The 15,389-nt window shown below is 57.6% G+C and overlaps 1 protein-coding gene across 1 annotated transcript in view; it reads left to right on the top strand.

Annotated features, from left to right (window-relative positions):
- Positions 1-2,121: 2,121 nt before the first annotated feature.
- LOC142596979 (maestro heat-like repeat-containing protein family member 2B) overlaps positions 2,122-15,389 on the top strand; it is a 33,463-nt gene continuing 20,195 nt past the window's right edge. The window contains exons 1-23 of the mRNA XM_075727416.1: positions 2,122-2,248; positions 2,721-2,860; positions 4,216-4,338; positions 4,892-5,057; positions 5,457-5,555; positions 6,108-6,259; positions 6,647-6,790; positions 7,326-7,418; positions 7,938-8,007; positions 8,119-8,232; positions 8,718-8,791; positions 9,127-9,246; positions 10,283-10,390; positions 10,586-10,745; positions 11,110-11,150; positions 11,443-11,584; positions 12,291-12,343; positions 12,780-12,887; positions 13,135-13,254; positions 13,455-13,577; positions 14,414-14,572; positions 14,801-14,923; positions 15,241-15,308. Of these exons, the coding sequence (XP_075583531.1) occupies positions 2,122-2,248; positions 2,721-2,860; positions 4,216-4,338; positions 4,892-5,057; positions 5,457-5,555; positions 6,108-6,259; positions 6,647-6,790; positions 7,326-7,418; positions 7,938-8,007; positions 8,119-8,232; positions 8,718-8,791; positions 9,127-9,246; positions 10,283-10,390; positions 10,586-10,745; positions 11,110-11,150; positions 11,443-11,584; positions 12,291-12,343; positions 12,780-12,887; positions 13,135-13,254; positions 13,455-13,577; positions 14,414-14,572; positions 14,801-14,923; positions 15,241-15,308 (2,627 nt within the window). The remainder of the gene's footprint in view (positions 2,249-2,720; positions 2,861-4,215; positions 4,339-4,891; positions 5,058-5,456; positions 5,556-6,107; positions 6,260-6,646; positions 6,791-7,325; positions 7,419-7,937; positions 8,008-8,118; positions 8,233-8,717; positions 8,792-9,126; positions 9,247-10,282; positions 10,391-10,585; positions 10,746-11,109; positions 11,151-11,442; positions 11,585-12,290; positions 12,344-12,779; positions 12,888-13,134; positions 13,255-13,454; positions 13,578-14,413; positions 14,573-14,800; positions 14,924-15,240; positions 15,309-15,389) is intronic.

Raw genomic sequence — 15,389 nt, 5'->3', positions numbered from 1 at the left:
CTGTGTCCTGACTTAAGAGGTAACAGCACCACAGCCCCCCCCCCCCCCCCCCCCCAGCCCCACACCCAAAAAACCAACAGATGTGCACATATCGACCCTTTCAAAGAGACCTAAGGACTGTAGGGTAATTTCTTTCTGAACCCACATGCAATCCTATGCCAGCCCAGTAGCATGAAGGGCTTGGATATGTGTGCATCTCCTACTCTAGTAGAGATGGCAGTTCTGGTCATCCTTTCGTCTGGATTTGAGCTGAGAAACCTTCTAGGAAGGTCAGCTGTCCCATGCTCATCCACAGTCCAGCAAACAGATATTCCATTTGAATACAAGTCTCCTTTGTCTTTTTGTGACACAGTTGGGTCTGATGGGTTGGAGGTCTCAAGTTTCTGCCTAGTTTGGTCCTGGCTGGAGAGTGGGAGCAAACGTTCTTGGAGGAGACATAGGGGAGGGCACACACGGACACAGGCGGGATCCTCCTCTTTGGAGAAAAACAGGGCACAAAAATGCAGAGGGCAAAGGCCAGGTCAGTCCCTGTCACGAATGCAGGTTTATGAATCCTGCTGATTATGTCAATTTATTGTGAATGAGTGACTTTACACAGCTTGATTTAGTAGCAGTTTAGAATTTACTGGTAGCAAATCGCAGGATTTGATTGTAATATTTTAATAGCACTCAGTCATCAGTGATTAACAAAGTGATTAGAGAAAACTGGTCAAAACAGTGACTTAGTTAAAGATTCGAAGATGGCAAGGTTCACTCTATTACTACGTGGAAGTGCATAAAGGAAAATTAAGTTACACTGAGTTGGAATGATTCATAAAGTGATTCATGATTGTGTATGCAGGGGATAAGGAGGACCCTCCCGCTGAGTCACGAGGTTCAGAATAGACCCCTTTGCTTTCTAAACTCCTTCTCAGAGAGGAGTCGAGGTGCGGCTGGGTCCACTCTTAGTCTCAGACTTGGTCAACGGTTTATAGGAATAAGGATAAGGCAGCAGTATAAGACTCACTTGGAAACTAAATCGTACATCTACAGACTGCTTAAACTGATTCACACATGCATACACACAAACATGAATACATATGTAAAAATGGTATACCTGTTAAAAATTCCCCTCAAGGTCAATGAAATACTCGCGTCTAATGTCTTGGCATTTCTCAACGGGTGAGGGTTGAGCCTCGAGGAGTGAAGGGTTTCAGCCCAGGCTCCGCTGTCGGTCTTCAGCAATGGATTTCTGGTTTTAGCAAACTTTAAGATTTTGCTAGCTCTGAGAGGCATTGCACTTGGAGGGAGATGCTGGTGCAGCCCATGGCAGTCCAGGAGAGCTCAAAGGGCCTCACTTAGGACTGCTGTTTATAGGATTGTGAGATGATTGACTTTAATCACCAGTAAATTTCCATCTGAGCCACAATTCAGATCAGTAGTTGCTGGAATTCCAGTAACGATGATACCACTCTGTTTCAAGTCTGTCAGGGGTAGCTGTTCTCACTTCCCCTGTTAGCGATAATACAAAGATTTTGATAAGGACAGGGCTGCTCTCTGCTTCAGCCATGTAGGAGTTTCTGGTACAATTAAGGGGCGCTTAACTGACTAACTCGCTACACAAAAATAGTGGCCTGGAATTCCTGAGATCATAAAGCGGTTGAAGAGAAAGAGGAATAAGGCGTGGGGGGGTGGTGTGTGTGCACCACCACAGTCCCCTTGAGACCACATTGCCTCAGGTCATAGAATCATAGAATAGTTTGTGTTGGAAGGGACCTTTAAAGCTCATCTAGTCTAATCCCCCTGCAATGAGCAGGAACGTCTTCAACTAGATCAGGTTACTCAGAGCCCTGTCAAACCTGACCTTGAATGTTTCCAGGGATGGCTTCCTGGAGGGGGACATGGATCAAGGACAGAGCTGGGAAGGGCTGTCTGCAGAAAGTCTTTGCTAAAGCTATTTGAGGACCATGAGTGAATTCAAGTGATGGAGAATGGGGAAATCCTGCATTTCTGGGCCTGTGGGGGTCCCCAGGATGCTGCCGTGTGTGGTCCCTGCCCCATGGTGTGTCCCCAGCATGTGTCCCTGTGACCTTGTGTCACAGCAGCCCTCTGTGAGGTGCCACACCCCACAGGGGGGTCACAATGGCCAGGCTCTATATCTTCCTCCTGGGGCTGGTGCTGCCCCAGTTTCTCATGGCTTTTGCCCAGAGAGAGCAGTGCACTGATCTGGGAGATCCTGCTGCCATGAGGAGGATGAGAGTGCTGAGAGGTGAGGGGCTGGTGGGAGGTTAGGGGCTGACGCCTACTGGAGGCAGTGTCTGTCCCAGCCAGGTGCTAGGGGCTGCATCCCCATCACCTCTCATCTTGCTGCCAGGCACCTCTGAGAGGGCTCTGGCTCCATCCTCTCCCTGCCCTCCATGGGGCAGCTGGGGACTGCTCAGAGACAACCTGGCCTAGCTGTCTCTTGTTGGGGCTGCCCAGCCCTCCTGGCCTCTCCTCACAGAGCCCCATGTCCATCCCCTCTCCAGCTTGGGGCCCCCTCACTGAACTTGCTCCAGCACATTGCTGCTGTTCTGTCACTGGGGAGCCCAGAATGGGCCCAGTCCCCCAAGGTGGTCTTCCCAGTGCTGCAGTGCGGGGAAGACTCTCTCCCATCATCCCACTGACTGCCCTCCTGCCTCCTTACCCCTCCTTGGTGTGAAGCCCTGCAGCCAGCAATACTTTTCTTTCTTTTCTTCCAGCTCTGTGCACATGCATATGTTCCCAGGCCAGACCTGTGCATTCTGAGGATGGAGGCAGGGCAACAGGGACTGTCCCTGCGGCCGTCACTACCTTTGCGGCCGTTGGGACTTCTCTGCTAAAGCAGCTGCAAGACCATGAGGTAAGGCGGGGCGGGGGTTGAGGGCTCCCCTCCTTGCCCCTGGCTTCCCCAGGGAGCCAGGGCAGAGGGGGATTTCACCTGACGGCACCTCTGCACTCCTGCAGGCTCTTTGTCCCCAGGCGCTAATCCTGCTGCTCAAGCTGGACTAAGGCCACTGTTCCCCACTCCTTTCCCCAGGAGCTCGCAGCACACTCCTGGGCAAGGCAAAGCCTCTGGCATAAATCTCAGCATCTCTCCGGCACCTTTGTCCAAGTGTCCAAGGCCCCTCCTTAGCTTTGGTTTGGGAACTGTCCCAGAACCAGTGCTCCTGCCAGTGTGAGGAGCAATGCTGTGCCCCAAGGTGCAGAGTGCTCGTGGCTTCCCCTCCTCGGGCCATGGTCTCGTTCCCAAGCCTTCCCCTTTGTCACAGTCTCTTTGGAGCTCTCAAATTTACAGGACAACATACTCCCTGATCTAAATTTTATTTTATGAGCTCATTAAGAAATACACTACATGAACTCGATGAACAGGGGTGCTCAATCCCCTTTTGCCCAGACTAGTCTATCACATGAATTCACTTCTTAACCGGTCAAGTCATAAGTTTCAAAACTTACAACCCATAACTGTTAATGTAGTGCACCTATGAGCAAAAAAAAAGAATTAGTTACCTAGCCGACGGTGAGAGGGCTCATCCCTCCTCCGTCACAGTGCAGGGATCCCCTCTATCACACCAGGAAGCATGAAAGCTTCAGCCGCTCAGCTGCTGTTGGATCCGCTTCAAAAGCTTTTTGAGTAAGCTGATGTTTTATACCCTCCAGCTTGGAGGTTTGGTCTATGCCATTTCCATAAAGTAGTGGACTCTGAGGAAACTGCTAGACAAAAGACAATGCCTGCCGCAGACAGCAATCTGCAGGTGATAATGGCTGCATCATGGCCCTTTAGCTCTTTCTGGCCGCCTGCCCTGCCTATATGGTGCTCTTGCTTTGACCTAATGGTGCTGCTCCCAGTATACATGAGGCCTTAGCATGAGCTGGGTTAGCCAAAACCTAGGCAGGAGTTGAGTGAACAGTCACACCCTTCCTCGCCTGGCACTTTCCCTCTGACCTCCACCATCCCGCATCCTCAGGAGTGACTTCCTTGGCTCCTGCACGGCCATTTACCCTGGTGGAGTTGATCTCCCTATCTGGCTCTCTGCTAGCATCAGAGGCGCTGCGGAAGATCTTAGTGTTGCCCATGGCTGTCCTGACTGATGCCTGCAGCTCGTACCTCGTGCCCATGTCACACAGACGATTTGGGGGGCAGCAGGTCTCTCTCGTGGCTCCCTGGAAAAGAGGGCAAAGCAAGTCCCATCACTCCCCTTTGTGGTCTGTCCCCAGGGTGACCGAGTGGAGACATACCAGGAGCTGGAGAGGATCTTGCAGGGAGATGATGGCTGTTTGACAAGCGGTGTCGTGAACCGCCTAATAGCAGAGGCATCCAGTGACATGCGAGCAGCCCAGGTGAGCTTGTCCTCTTTCAAGGCCACCAAAGCAGCCTGCCTCTGCCCCTGGTTTGGGGGGAAATACAGAGTGGCGCAGAGATGTTCCGTGGTTATTCAGACCCAGCGGAGGTCCTAAGGGAAGAGATTCTGGGGACTCGTCATTACAGGGAATTTGGCGAGGGGATGCAGAGAGCTGTGCAGACACGCGGACTTGGGGCTGTTTCTAACTGAGAGAGAGCTGGGTTCAAGCTCAAGGTTATTCCTCCTGCCTTGAGGAAGAGCCATGGGAACCCACCAGCCCCACAGAGAGGTCCCAGGGGGGTTTCAAGTCTGCAACAATTTGTTCCTGGCATCTCCATGGAGAGGAGCCAGTGGCACGGGGCTGTGCCGGGGAAATGCCTCCCTTGTCTTGCAAGGGAGCTACTCGCCTACCCTAGGGAGCAAGAGGCAGCAGCTGCCTGGCCCTGAGCACAGCTGCCCCAAGGGGTTTCACAGAGGACATGGGGTCATTCAGCCTGTCTGAATGCCTCAGCCTTTTTCTTGGGAGTGTTTAGCCTGTGATGCTTTTGCAGGGTGTGACAGGTGATGTGAAGACGGCCGCTAGCGATGTCCTGGTGGCTCTGGCCCGCTCCCACTTCCACTTTGTCATGTCTGAGCTCCAGAGCCACCTGAAGGCCATGGGGAAGGTCCCTGATGAGACTGTGCTCCTCACCTTGGGCAAAATGGCCCGCAGCTATGGTACGGCACCCTCGGCCTCCTGGTTTGGGTAGGGGTCTGTGATAATAGCGAGAAGGGATCCTCCCCCTCCCTAAACACTCTGTGTTGAACTGGGGGGCTATGGAGTTGCTGTGCCTCCTTGCTCCAAGCCAGGGCCAGCTGGCAGCTCTGCCTTACCAGCCCAATCCCAGTTCCTGAAGGGTGGGCACCTGTTGGAAACAAACCCGTGGGGTGTCTGTCCCCCACTCTCCTCCCCATTTCCCCAAAGGGCTTTCCTGTGTTCCCCTTGGGGAAGGCAGCCCTCCCCATGCCCTCTGGCATGCCCTGCATGGCCCAGCAGCCCCAGCCTTGCCAGAGATCGACCCCAGTCTCCCATGTCTATCACTGACCTTGGTCCCTCTGTCCCTGCCTTCTCTGCAGCCCTGCGGTGCATCCCCTTCATGGGGATGACGCTGCTCGCCCTGCGCACTGTGCTGAGCCAGGTGGGGAGTGGCCAGATCTTGCACGTTGTCTGCAGTGGTGAGTGTCAGCTCCTTGGCCGGGGCCCCTGGGGCAGGGCTGGGGTGGCCTTCAATGCCTTCATGGGATCTCAGAGGGAACATGGTGGGTGCAGCCTGCAGCGAGGTCAAGCCTTGGTATTCCCAAACTCCTGTGAGTATGCAGAAGGAGAGGGGAAGCCCAGGAGGTTCCTGAGGGCAGGACATGGTGGCGCTGCACAGAGGAACTCCTAGGTCCTTTTCCATGGCTTCTGTTCCCCTGCTTTCCTCTGGGATTAAAATCCGTGCTCTGAAAGGGCATGTGTGTGGGGAAGGGAAGGGGCTGCAGTGAGAAATGCTGGAGGGGAACAGGCCATTTGAGGAGGAGAAGGTGCAAGAGCGAGGAGGAGCGAAACAATGGGGTGTTTGAATCCAGATGCCTCAAGAGCACAGATTGCCCTCAGATCCAGATCTGGTCCTGGGCTGAGCCCTGCTGGAGCCTGGGACTGTCCTTAAAGCAGGCTTGGGCGTGGATGCAAGGGACCGTCCCTGCTGCAGACTCTCACATGCTCCCTTTTCCTTTCTCCTGGTGCAGTTCTTGAGCAATGGTCAAAAGCAGTCAATACATACTTTGGCAACCGGGAGCAATGCCCGTTCCCTCTCAAGGGGGTAGCACACTTCTGTGAAGCCATTTACCCGGTGTTCCGCTATGTGGTGGTAAATCGGCTGGACTGCAAGGATGAAGAGGTGAGAAGTGCTGCTTTCCACGCCTGGGTCCACAGCAGAGACATCCACGTTGGTGGGTCTGTCTGTGCTCAGTTGGGTGCGAGCAGAGGGGCGAGGGGAGGGAGTGGTCTGAGTGACAAGGCACCCCAAGCCAGGAGCCTGTTGGCACCGTGCCTGAGACTAGGGGCTCCCTGGCAGGAAGCAGCCAAGTCCTGGGGCCTTTCTGCAGGAAGGGTGGGGTATCAGCATGGGGAAGTGCTCTTTCCTCTCTGGAGTGAGCCCTTCTCCAGCAGGGCAGAAAGGAAAGGAAACCCCTCCCAGTGGGAAGGACAGACTGGTGTCCAGGGGATGCTGAGCACTAGGCAGACCTTCAGCCCTCTAAGCAGAGCCTCTCCCTTCTCTCTTCAGGACAAGCAGGCTGTCCTCGGGGCAGTGGCTGCCATGATGGGGGTCCTTCTGCATGAGGAGCAGAACCGAGAGCATGCCTGTGAGCAGCTCCTCTGGCTCCTGCACCAATACCAGGAGGTCCGAGACACCTCCCGGGTCACCAAGGTGAGGTCTTGCGCAAGGCTCAGCGTGGCTCCTGGGGGGCATCTATGAGAGTGCCACGAGGTGCTGGGGAGCTGTGGGGTGCCAGGAGGAGCTGGGACGCCCTTAGAGAAGGAACAAGGAGATCAGAGGAAGCCTGAGGCTTCCTGGGCTCTTTGGACAAGAAAAGAGAAACCCAGGGGGGCACGAGAGAGGCAAGAGTCCCTGCGGCTCATCTTCTCAGGAAATGAGGCATTGCCACCTCCCTGGGGCTCTGTGTGCGGAAAGAGCTTTGCCCTAACGCCCAGGGCCATGTCCAATCCTGTCCAGTGAAGGGCAAGGTCTGATGAGTGGGAAGTGCCGGGAAACTGAATTGTCAACACTGGGCTCTGTTCAGAGGAAAGAGACCCTCCTGATGCTGCAAGCAAGAAGCCCCATTTAGGAGGGTTTGGGGCTTTCCCTGGGAGCTGGTGCTAGGGACTCCCCTTATCCCAGATGTGCTGGGTTTCTCCTTTCCCAGGTGCCTTTAGCCTCCTCTTCCTCCCCTGTTCTCTTGTAGAGCCTCAGCTATGTCCTGGAGATACTGGAGGGAGTTCAGACGCCCATCCCACAGGGCACAGCTCTTGCCATCAGCACCGCTGTGCACCGCCAGGTAAGGGGAGCCTGCGCCCTGCCGCCAGCCTGGGGCCTGCACACCTGATTGCCATGGAGGGGAAAGACCTGCTGGCTGGCAGGGCAGGGCAGGGCAGGACAGGGCAGAACCTGGCAGGGTGTCCCTCCGCCAGGACTTTCCTGCAGGCCAGGAGGATGCCAGGATTTGTCACCTAGGTGCCACCTTAAGGCTGCAGGAGGCCTGATCCTGGCTGTTTGGAATGGGCCTGAGGGGCAGCCCGGTTCCCACAGCAATTTCCCTCTTGGCCAAGTTGCAGGCGGACTCTGGAGCGTTGGCACCCTAAGGGCAGCCTTTTAACGCTGCTCAGTCTCAGCTCCTGGGCAGCCTGGGCTGCTGCAAACCTCTGTGTGTGCCCGGGGCCACTGTGGTGTGGGCTGGGTTTTGGCTGTGGATCCTGTGCCCAGAGTGCCCTGGGAGAGGCGAGCAGAGAGCACTGTTTCTTTTCAGTCCCTGTCAACACTGATGTGACTTTCTCTAAAATGGACCTTGTTCCCACAGCTCTCTGATGTGACCAAGGAGCCTGGCCCAGCCCATAAGGCAGTGCTATCCCGCTGCATCATGCTGCAGGGTAAGGAGAGGAGGCTGGGCGATGCCCCGCCGTGCCATGGCAGCTCTCTCCCTGTCCTTGGCGGTCAGGGGCAGCTGCCTGCTAACGCAGAATGTGATTTCTTCCCCACAGCGCAAAGCTGCCCTGAGGAGACGGTTGTGTTTCTACACTCCCAGCTGAGCGGTGGGAGCGAAGCCAGTTGCGTGGCAGCCCTGGGCCTGCTGGGAGCCCTGGCCCACTCTGATGGTCAGTGCCACGGACCAGGGACACAAGGCAGGGGTTGGGGCTGCTGGGCTGAGAGCAGGAATGGGCTGAAAGTGGTGCACCTGCACCCAAAAGGAGCTACAAAGAGCAGGTCCCCCAGCAGAGCTGGCACCCTGCAACAAGGCTCAAGCACTCCCCCAGCAGTTAGAAATGGCGGCACACCAGGGACGATGCTCCAAGCTCAGTAACACGGGCAGGCTGGCGGGTGGGCTGGTGTGCACAGGAGCTGCTTGTATCCACGCCATTTGTCTTGTCTTCTGTGTTACCATATTACCATAGCTTTCAGTCCCTATAAAATAGCTGTGCCTGTAGAAACAGAGTTGCTCTGGCTATGCCACTGCCTCCTGTGAAGTCAGTCAGACCCCACTTTTCTGTCCCGTTGGTGTGCGAAAAACTTGGTATCTTCAAGGGATCCCTTCTGCCATCTAGGCTGTGCCTCAACGCACACCTCTCTGTATGTCTTCCAGCACCTGCGACAAGAGAGAAGCTGCCCCAGGTGGTGGAGGCCGTGCGATCCGTGTGCAACAACCCCAGTGCCCAGGTGAGCTGGTTTGGGAAGGGACAGTGCCACCAGGGGAGGCAGAGAAACCCTCGGGGCAGAGCTGGAGTGCCTGGGAAAGCGCCAGCACGTCGCCCAGGTGGTGGGTGATGGCTCCTCCCCGGGGAGAGCTGGCAGAGTGGAGCAGGCAGGTTGCTGTGCTCTGTGGGGCAAATGCCCATCCAGCCTGGTGCTAAAGCCCAGCCCTGGTGCCAGGAGTGAAAGCTGCTGCCGTGCACTCATCATCTCTCCCTGAGCCACAAAGGCTGCCCCCAAGCAAAGGCATCTTCCTTTTGGATTTTGAACAGGAGGATCGTAACCTCACTCTCTCCTGGCAGGTGCGAAGGGCAGTTCTGGAGTTCATCAGGGAGCTGCTCAGCTCCGGCTCAGAGAGCCGCTGGGCATGGGATGTGGTGGGGCACATCTTCATCGAGTTCAGACGGACCTCGGGCAGACTGGTAAGGGCAGAGCAGGACACTCAGAGCTTTGACCGGTGCCTTGACTGCGCTGAGAGCTCCTGCAAGCATCTTTGGCCATGGAGAGCTCAACGCTGCAGGGCCATCAGGGTTGGCACTGCCATCGGAGTGGCCTCCCAATGGCTGTTCCTTGTGGGCGTCTGTGCTGATGTTGGTGGAGATGTCAGTGGATGATGTGGGTTTGCACCCGGGCATGCCACCCAGGACTGTGGGGCTGCCTGCACACCCCATGGGCTGAGCTGTGCCCACAGGCGCCTTCTGCAAAGCCACCTTGCAAAGGGAGGGGCTGGTAGGGACAGGACATCCTTCATCCTTAAATGCTCATGGACAATCAGCAAAACACAGCCAGTGCAGACAGGTGGGCCTGGCTAGAGGAGATTTCTGTGGTGTTCTTGTGCCCTAGCCCTCCAAAACACACCCTGCCCATCCAATAGCAGTCTGGGGGCCTGCATCCCTTCTGGCAAGGGGACAGGCCATTTGGCCATCCCTTCCATGAGCATTTCCAGCTGGGTGCCCAGGAGATGAAAGCTGGGGATGGCTGAGCCTCCCACTGACTTGCTGAGGATCTTCCCTCTGGCTGAAGCTTCCCTCTAGCTGGGAGATCTGTGTGTGTCACTTTGCTCTGAGGCTTGGGGAGGCTCTGCTTTGGGAGCAGGGCAAAGGAAAGGGCTTCTGCGTGCTCCTCTGCATCTGTCGGGCTGAGCGTGCTCCTGCCAGGGCTGGCACCGAGTTACAACAATGCTGAAGGGCACGTTCCTCACCTCTGCTTTGCTGGCATGAGAGCAGCATTTAGGCCCTGGGGGACTGTGCAGACAAGCAGCGTCGCTCTCTGCTCCCAGGCTTCCAGTCCTTCCCAGGGTCCGGGACCTGGTCCTTGAGCTGGGTCCGGCTGTCCTTGTTCCCCTTTCAGGAGATCAGTGCTGCCAGGAGGCTGGCACAGGAGCACTGGTGAGTTGTGCCTGAGCTGTCTCAGTCAGGAGCCGAGAGTAATGGGGATTTTGCCAACTCTGTCTTACAGGTGGCAGGAGGCCTTTTTGCCTGCGAAACCCAAGAGGATGGAGCTCTTCAAGCCCTGTGCATGGACATCCTGAGCTCGCTGGATGTCTCTCTGAGAGGGATGACCAAAGTAAGTCACCCTCTGCCCTGCTGCTGTGGCTTCCTCTTGCCTTCGGGATGTTTTTCCTCATGCACCCCCATGCCCTGAACCTCTCCCCTCATGTGTGCTGAAGTGCACAAGGCTCAGGGAAACGCAGACCACCCTTTTTGTCTTTGAGCTGAGTGGAAATGCCAATGTGGCAAACTGCCCGCTGCTTCTCTGCAGCTCCTGTGGCCAAGGCTGCTGCAGTACGTGGTGCCAGCCCAGTACAGCGGCATGCTGATCCCGCTCTCCTGCTGTCTCCGAGCCCTAGTTGAGAGATGGGAGAGAGCAGGGTGCAAGGAAGAAGAGGAAGATCTGGATGGCATGGACTCCCAGGAGCAAGGTAGGAGCCCCAGTGAGTGCGGCTGGGTTTGGCCAGGGGCCGGGCCAGACTGTGTCTCCCTGCACCCCACCAGCCCTGAGCAGGAGCCCAGGAAAACCAAAGGGTAGAAGCAGGTGCTGCTGCACCTTGCCCGGTGCAGAGGCCTGGCTCTCCTGCTCGCAGCACTCTGCTGGTGAGCCAGGACTCATTCCTGGCCATGAGCTGCCTTCATCTCATGCTGGGCAGCCCTGGGGAGCCCCCCCGGGCCAGCGCTGTGGCAGTGCAGCTGCTCGCAGCCCTCAGCCCTGTGTGGGGCATCGGAGGTGCACGGGGCAGAGCACGGTGGGGGCTTGTCGGCTCACCCAGCCTTTCTTCCTCCCCGCAGCCCAGCTGCCGGCTCCCCAGGCCCTGTTGACTCGACTGCTGGTGAGTAGTGGGGCCCTGGGGAAAGAGCTTTTCTGGCCAGGGGTGGTGGGAGAGCCCAGGGCGGATGTGCTGTTAAGGCCAGTGCTGGGAGCCCCCGAGGAGGAGGCAGCATGCCGAGCCTGCCCGAGCCCATTGGGGATCCCACTCTACTCTTGGGGCTGGCAGCACCCCAGGTGAAGCCATCGGCTGCCTGCTGCTGGCCGAGTGGCACCAGGCTCCCTCCCTCCCTCCCTCCCGGGAGAAGCTGTGGCTCTGGCAGCAGGAGTGACCCTTCTCTCCTGCCCTTGCCTAGGTGGTGGCAGCGGCTCCTTACGCGAGCAGCGAACGCACGGTCGCTGCCTTGCAGCTGCTGCAGGCTCTCCACGGCTGGATCCACAGAGCCTTGGGGCCAGTGTGGGCGACTGAGATCCCCCTCCTGCTGCAGTACCTGGAAGGTAAAGTGCGGGTGGTGAGGGAGAGGCTGGGGGTGGGGGGAGGAAAATGCAGCTTCTCAGCGTGATGGAGGAGAATTGTCCTCATGTCCCCAGGACTTGCTCTGTTGCCTTTCCTGTTCCAGGGAGCCAGCACTGAGGCTGGGGGCAGCTGACCCCTGGTGTCAATTCAGCCCAGGGAATGGGTGGGGCCGTTGATGTCTCCTTGGATGGCAGGTCTTGGTGGCACCTCCATGTCCTGCCCAGGATGGTCTTTGGGGGAGGGACAGGACTGGTGCTCCTGGAGCGGGTGCAGGCCTTGGCTTTGGAGGACCAAGTCCCCAGGCCAGGCCAGGTTTGTAGCAGCCGTCCTTGGCAGTAGCCTGGGAGAAGGGCTACAAATGGGCAGAAAGCGGTGGGTCATTAAGGAGAAAATGCGTGTTGCTGGTGCGTGCTGTGTCTCAGTGGTCGGAGTTGTTCTGGGAGCTGCCGTCAAGCAGTGGGGATCAGCTGCGGTCAGTATGTCCTTCCCCAGCTTGAATCAGTGGCCCTGACAGATGCCCCTGGGATCCTTCCTGTGTCTTTGGCCTCACAAAGACTTTGATGTAGGTGCCTTCTAGCCTGATGGCCTGGGACTTTTGGGCGGTCTGACCGCAGAGGAGACCACAGGGCTTGTCTTTGGTGTGAGCTTAAATAGCAGCAAGAGCTTTTGCTTCCTCTTGCTTTCTAGGAAAAACCGAGAGCTCCGTGGACTCTGCAGAGTGGGAGCACCGTGTGCTTAAGGTACAGCATCCTTGCGGGGGTGTCAGAAATAGAGGGGGAGAAGAGGGAGCAGACAAACTTGTGGGAGGAAGCTCGGGGCTGCTTGTGTAGGCAGCAGGAGGTGGGGGTACCTCATGAGCACCCTGTGCCTCCCCCCGCAGTAGGTGCCTGCCCGCTCAGAGGAGCTGCTGTCTGCACACGTGCCATGGCTGATGGCTAATGCCCTCTAACGCTGTGGCACGTGCCTTAGCACTGCCTCCTCCTCTATGTCTGGTGTGCTGGGGGGTCTCGCCTGAGGTGTTAGAGGAAGAGGGAGGCTGGCGAAAAGAGCGTGGGGTGGGGGAAGAGACTGCTGTTCCCGGCAGCTCTTCCCCAGCAGCATCCCGGGACATACGAGTGTGGAAAGGGCCCTGGCCAAGGGCAGGGGAACACTCGCTTCCTCTCCTGTTCACCCCAGTTCCTGCGAGCATCGCTGGAGCCCATTGAGGACAAGGCCTGGACTGTGGGCCTGAGCCAGGAGCTGAGCCAGCAGCTGGGCAGCTCTGCCCCCAGCTCCTGGGAGAAGGTGCGTCTCCTGCCCCGTGCCAGGGCTGGGGCCGGCGCCACTGCTCTGCCCACACAGGCGGTTTTCACTGCTTCCTGTTCCCTCACCCTCAAAAGGCACTTTCCCCAGGCTGCCCCAGTGGCTGGCTACAGCCTGACACCGCAGCTGGCCCTGCCTGCTCCCGGGGCGGTTGGGTCCATCTGGGGCCAGCCCTCTCCTGATGGGTCGGGCCGTGACTGCATCTTGGGTTTGGCCTCTTCTCTTTCAGTTTTTCCTGTACAAGGCTCTTGGGACAGCGCTGGCAGCTTGTCGGGACCTCAGACACGTCCAAGGGCAGGTGTTGAGGTTCCTCCAGGAGACAAGCCCCGTGGAGCTGTCTGAGGCCCAGGTGAGGTGATGCTCATGTCCTGAGCATGCCCTGCCTGTTCCTGGGGGAGAGGGCGGGCTGCTGCTGGCCCAGCTCCATATCTCCTTGATTTCCACATCGCTGCCGTTTCCCCCTTGCTGCAACATCTTGTCAGGCTATTGTCACTGGCCACAGCCAAGTGCATGGGCTGGAGCCAACTCTCTGTTACTCTGTGGTTGCAGGGAATGATTTCTGTTGTGTCCCATGCTGCCGAGAGCCACTTCCACTTGGTCCTGGACACAGTGACTATGTTCTCTGCTGCTTTCACCAGAGGCTGGTTCTATCAGACTTCCACGGGCTGGAAGGTAAAGGCTCCAGGGTTCTGCTGCTTGGCTTTCCTTTTTCAGCCTTATTTCCACTTCCACACCTGCAGCAGCCAAACCGGGGCAGCTGCCTTCAGATTAGCCCTCTTGTAAGAGCTACCTGAGACCTGTTTTTCAGAGGGGACGTCCTGGCATTGGGGCCCCTGAGGTGTCTTTGGAAACGATGGGCTTTGACACCTGGTGGATCAGAGCCACCCAGCTGGGGCAGCTGCAGTGGTTCCTTGCTGGCAGCCACGTTGCCCCTGACTGAACTTCAGCAGGAGCTAGCAACAAGATGGGGTGGGCACAGTGTGACCCTCTGTCCCTTCCTCAAAGCTGAGGGCCAGGAGCAGGAGTCTGGTGAGGTCTCGCTGGCTCTGCTCCCCACCTGGGGACTGTGGGGAAACCTTTCTGGGCAGGGCACGGCCTTGCAGAGAGAGCAGTGCAGCCTGGTCTGGGGAGGCAAGCAGACTGGGCTCCTCTGCGCCACTGACCTGCACAGGCTGGGCATCTCTGAGCAGGACCATGACAAGCGATGTCAGATACCTTTCCACTGAAAGGTTCCAGACAGCTCCCTGACCTCTCAAATCAGTGGTAAAACAGCCAGCAGCGTGTGCAATGCTGGCTGCACCCTCCTCCCCATCCCCATGCAAGAACCCAAGCTGCAGGATGGGAACAGCTCCCAGTCCCGGAGCTCCCGCAGCTCAAGGAGCAGCTTGGGGAGCTGCTGGGAGGTGCCCAGGGAAACAAGGAGCTGGTGAAGGTGCCGGAGCAGGGCCTGCTGCAGGAGCCCGCAGGAGTCTCGGGGCTGATGTCTCAGGGCATCTCTGTCAACACAGGTACAGCGGTGGAAGAAGGAGAAAGCCCAGGGCATTCGCGCTGCTCTCATGCACACCTACAGCGGCATTGCGCTGCATGCCCCCAAGGAGCAGCTGCTCACCCGTGTGGATAAAGAAATCATGGGCAACATCCTGCGGCTCTCCAGAGCCAAACAGAGGGTAGGAGCATGGAGCACACAGGGCGGGGATGCCTGGGTGCCCCAGCTCCAGCCCCTAGGGGCTGGGGCATACCGAGATGGATGGTCTTTTTCTAAAGATCCCCCAAGGAAGGGTTTGTCCTCAACGTACAGATCCAACCCCCCCTTTTGGTTCCCCCTGCCCACGCTCACCTGCCACCTCTCAGCCCTTCAAAGAGTTCAAGGGGTGCTTTTCTGTCTTTGGCCTCAGGACTTGCAGCTCAAGCTCGCCCTGGTGCAGAGCATCACTGAGGTCAGCTGTGCCATCCAGGCTGTGGGCGACTGCAGCAACTTTGAGCTCTCCTCAAAGCAGGAGGCAACGCAGACCCTGCTGGTGAGCGCCCGTAGCCAGGGCAGTCACATGGGGGGGTTTTGGGCTGTGCCATCAGACTGGTTTCCCCAGAGGCACGATGGACTCTTGACTTCATGCAAGCTCCTGCAGCTGTGTCCTGAGCCAGTGGGGCTGCTGGGTGCTGGTGCTAGCTGGCTGCGGAGCAGGGTCGCTCCTGTGGTGCCTTTGGGGATCCGTGGGGGTGACGGGGCAGTGTCTGCCCAGGCCTGGCAACAGAGCCTGTCCCCAGGGGAGGCAGGAGGGCTGTCCCCTGTCTCTGCCTGCTGCCAACTCTGCATTTGTCTTTCTGGGACTTGCAGGACTGGATAAAGGGGGAGCCCTGGGGCTCCCTAGTGTATGGAGTGTTTCAGGCCCTGGAGGAGTTGAGGTGAGGTCTGTTCCCCGGGCTCTGGGGACTCCCATTGTACTCCATCCCAGCTGGCTGGGACAGCCCCAGTGGCCTTGAGCA

Source organism: Pelecanus crispus, unplaced genomic scaffold, assembly GCF_030463565.1.
Source record: "Pelecanus crispus isolate bPelCri1 unplaced genomic scaffold, bPelCri1.pri SCAFFOLD_31, whole genome shotgun sequence".
Lineage (NCBI taxonomy): Eukaryota > Metazoa > Chordata > Aves > Pelecaniformes > Pelecanidae > Pelecanus > Pelecanus crispus.
This window is presented reverse-complemented; position numbering and strand designations above follow the sequence as displayed.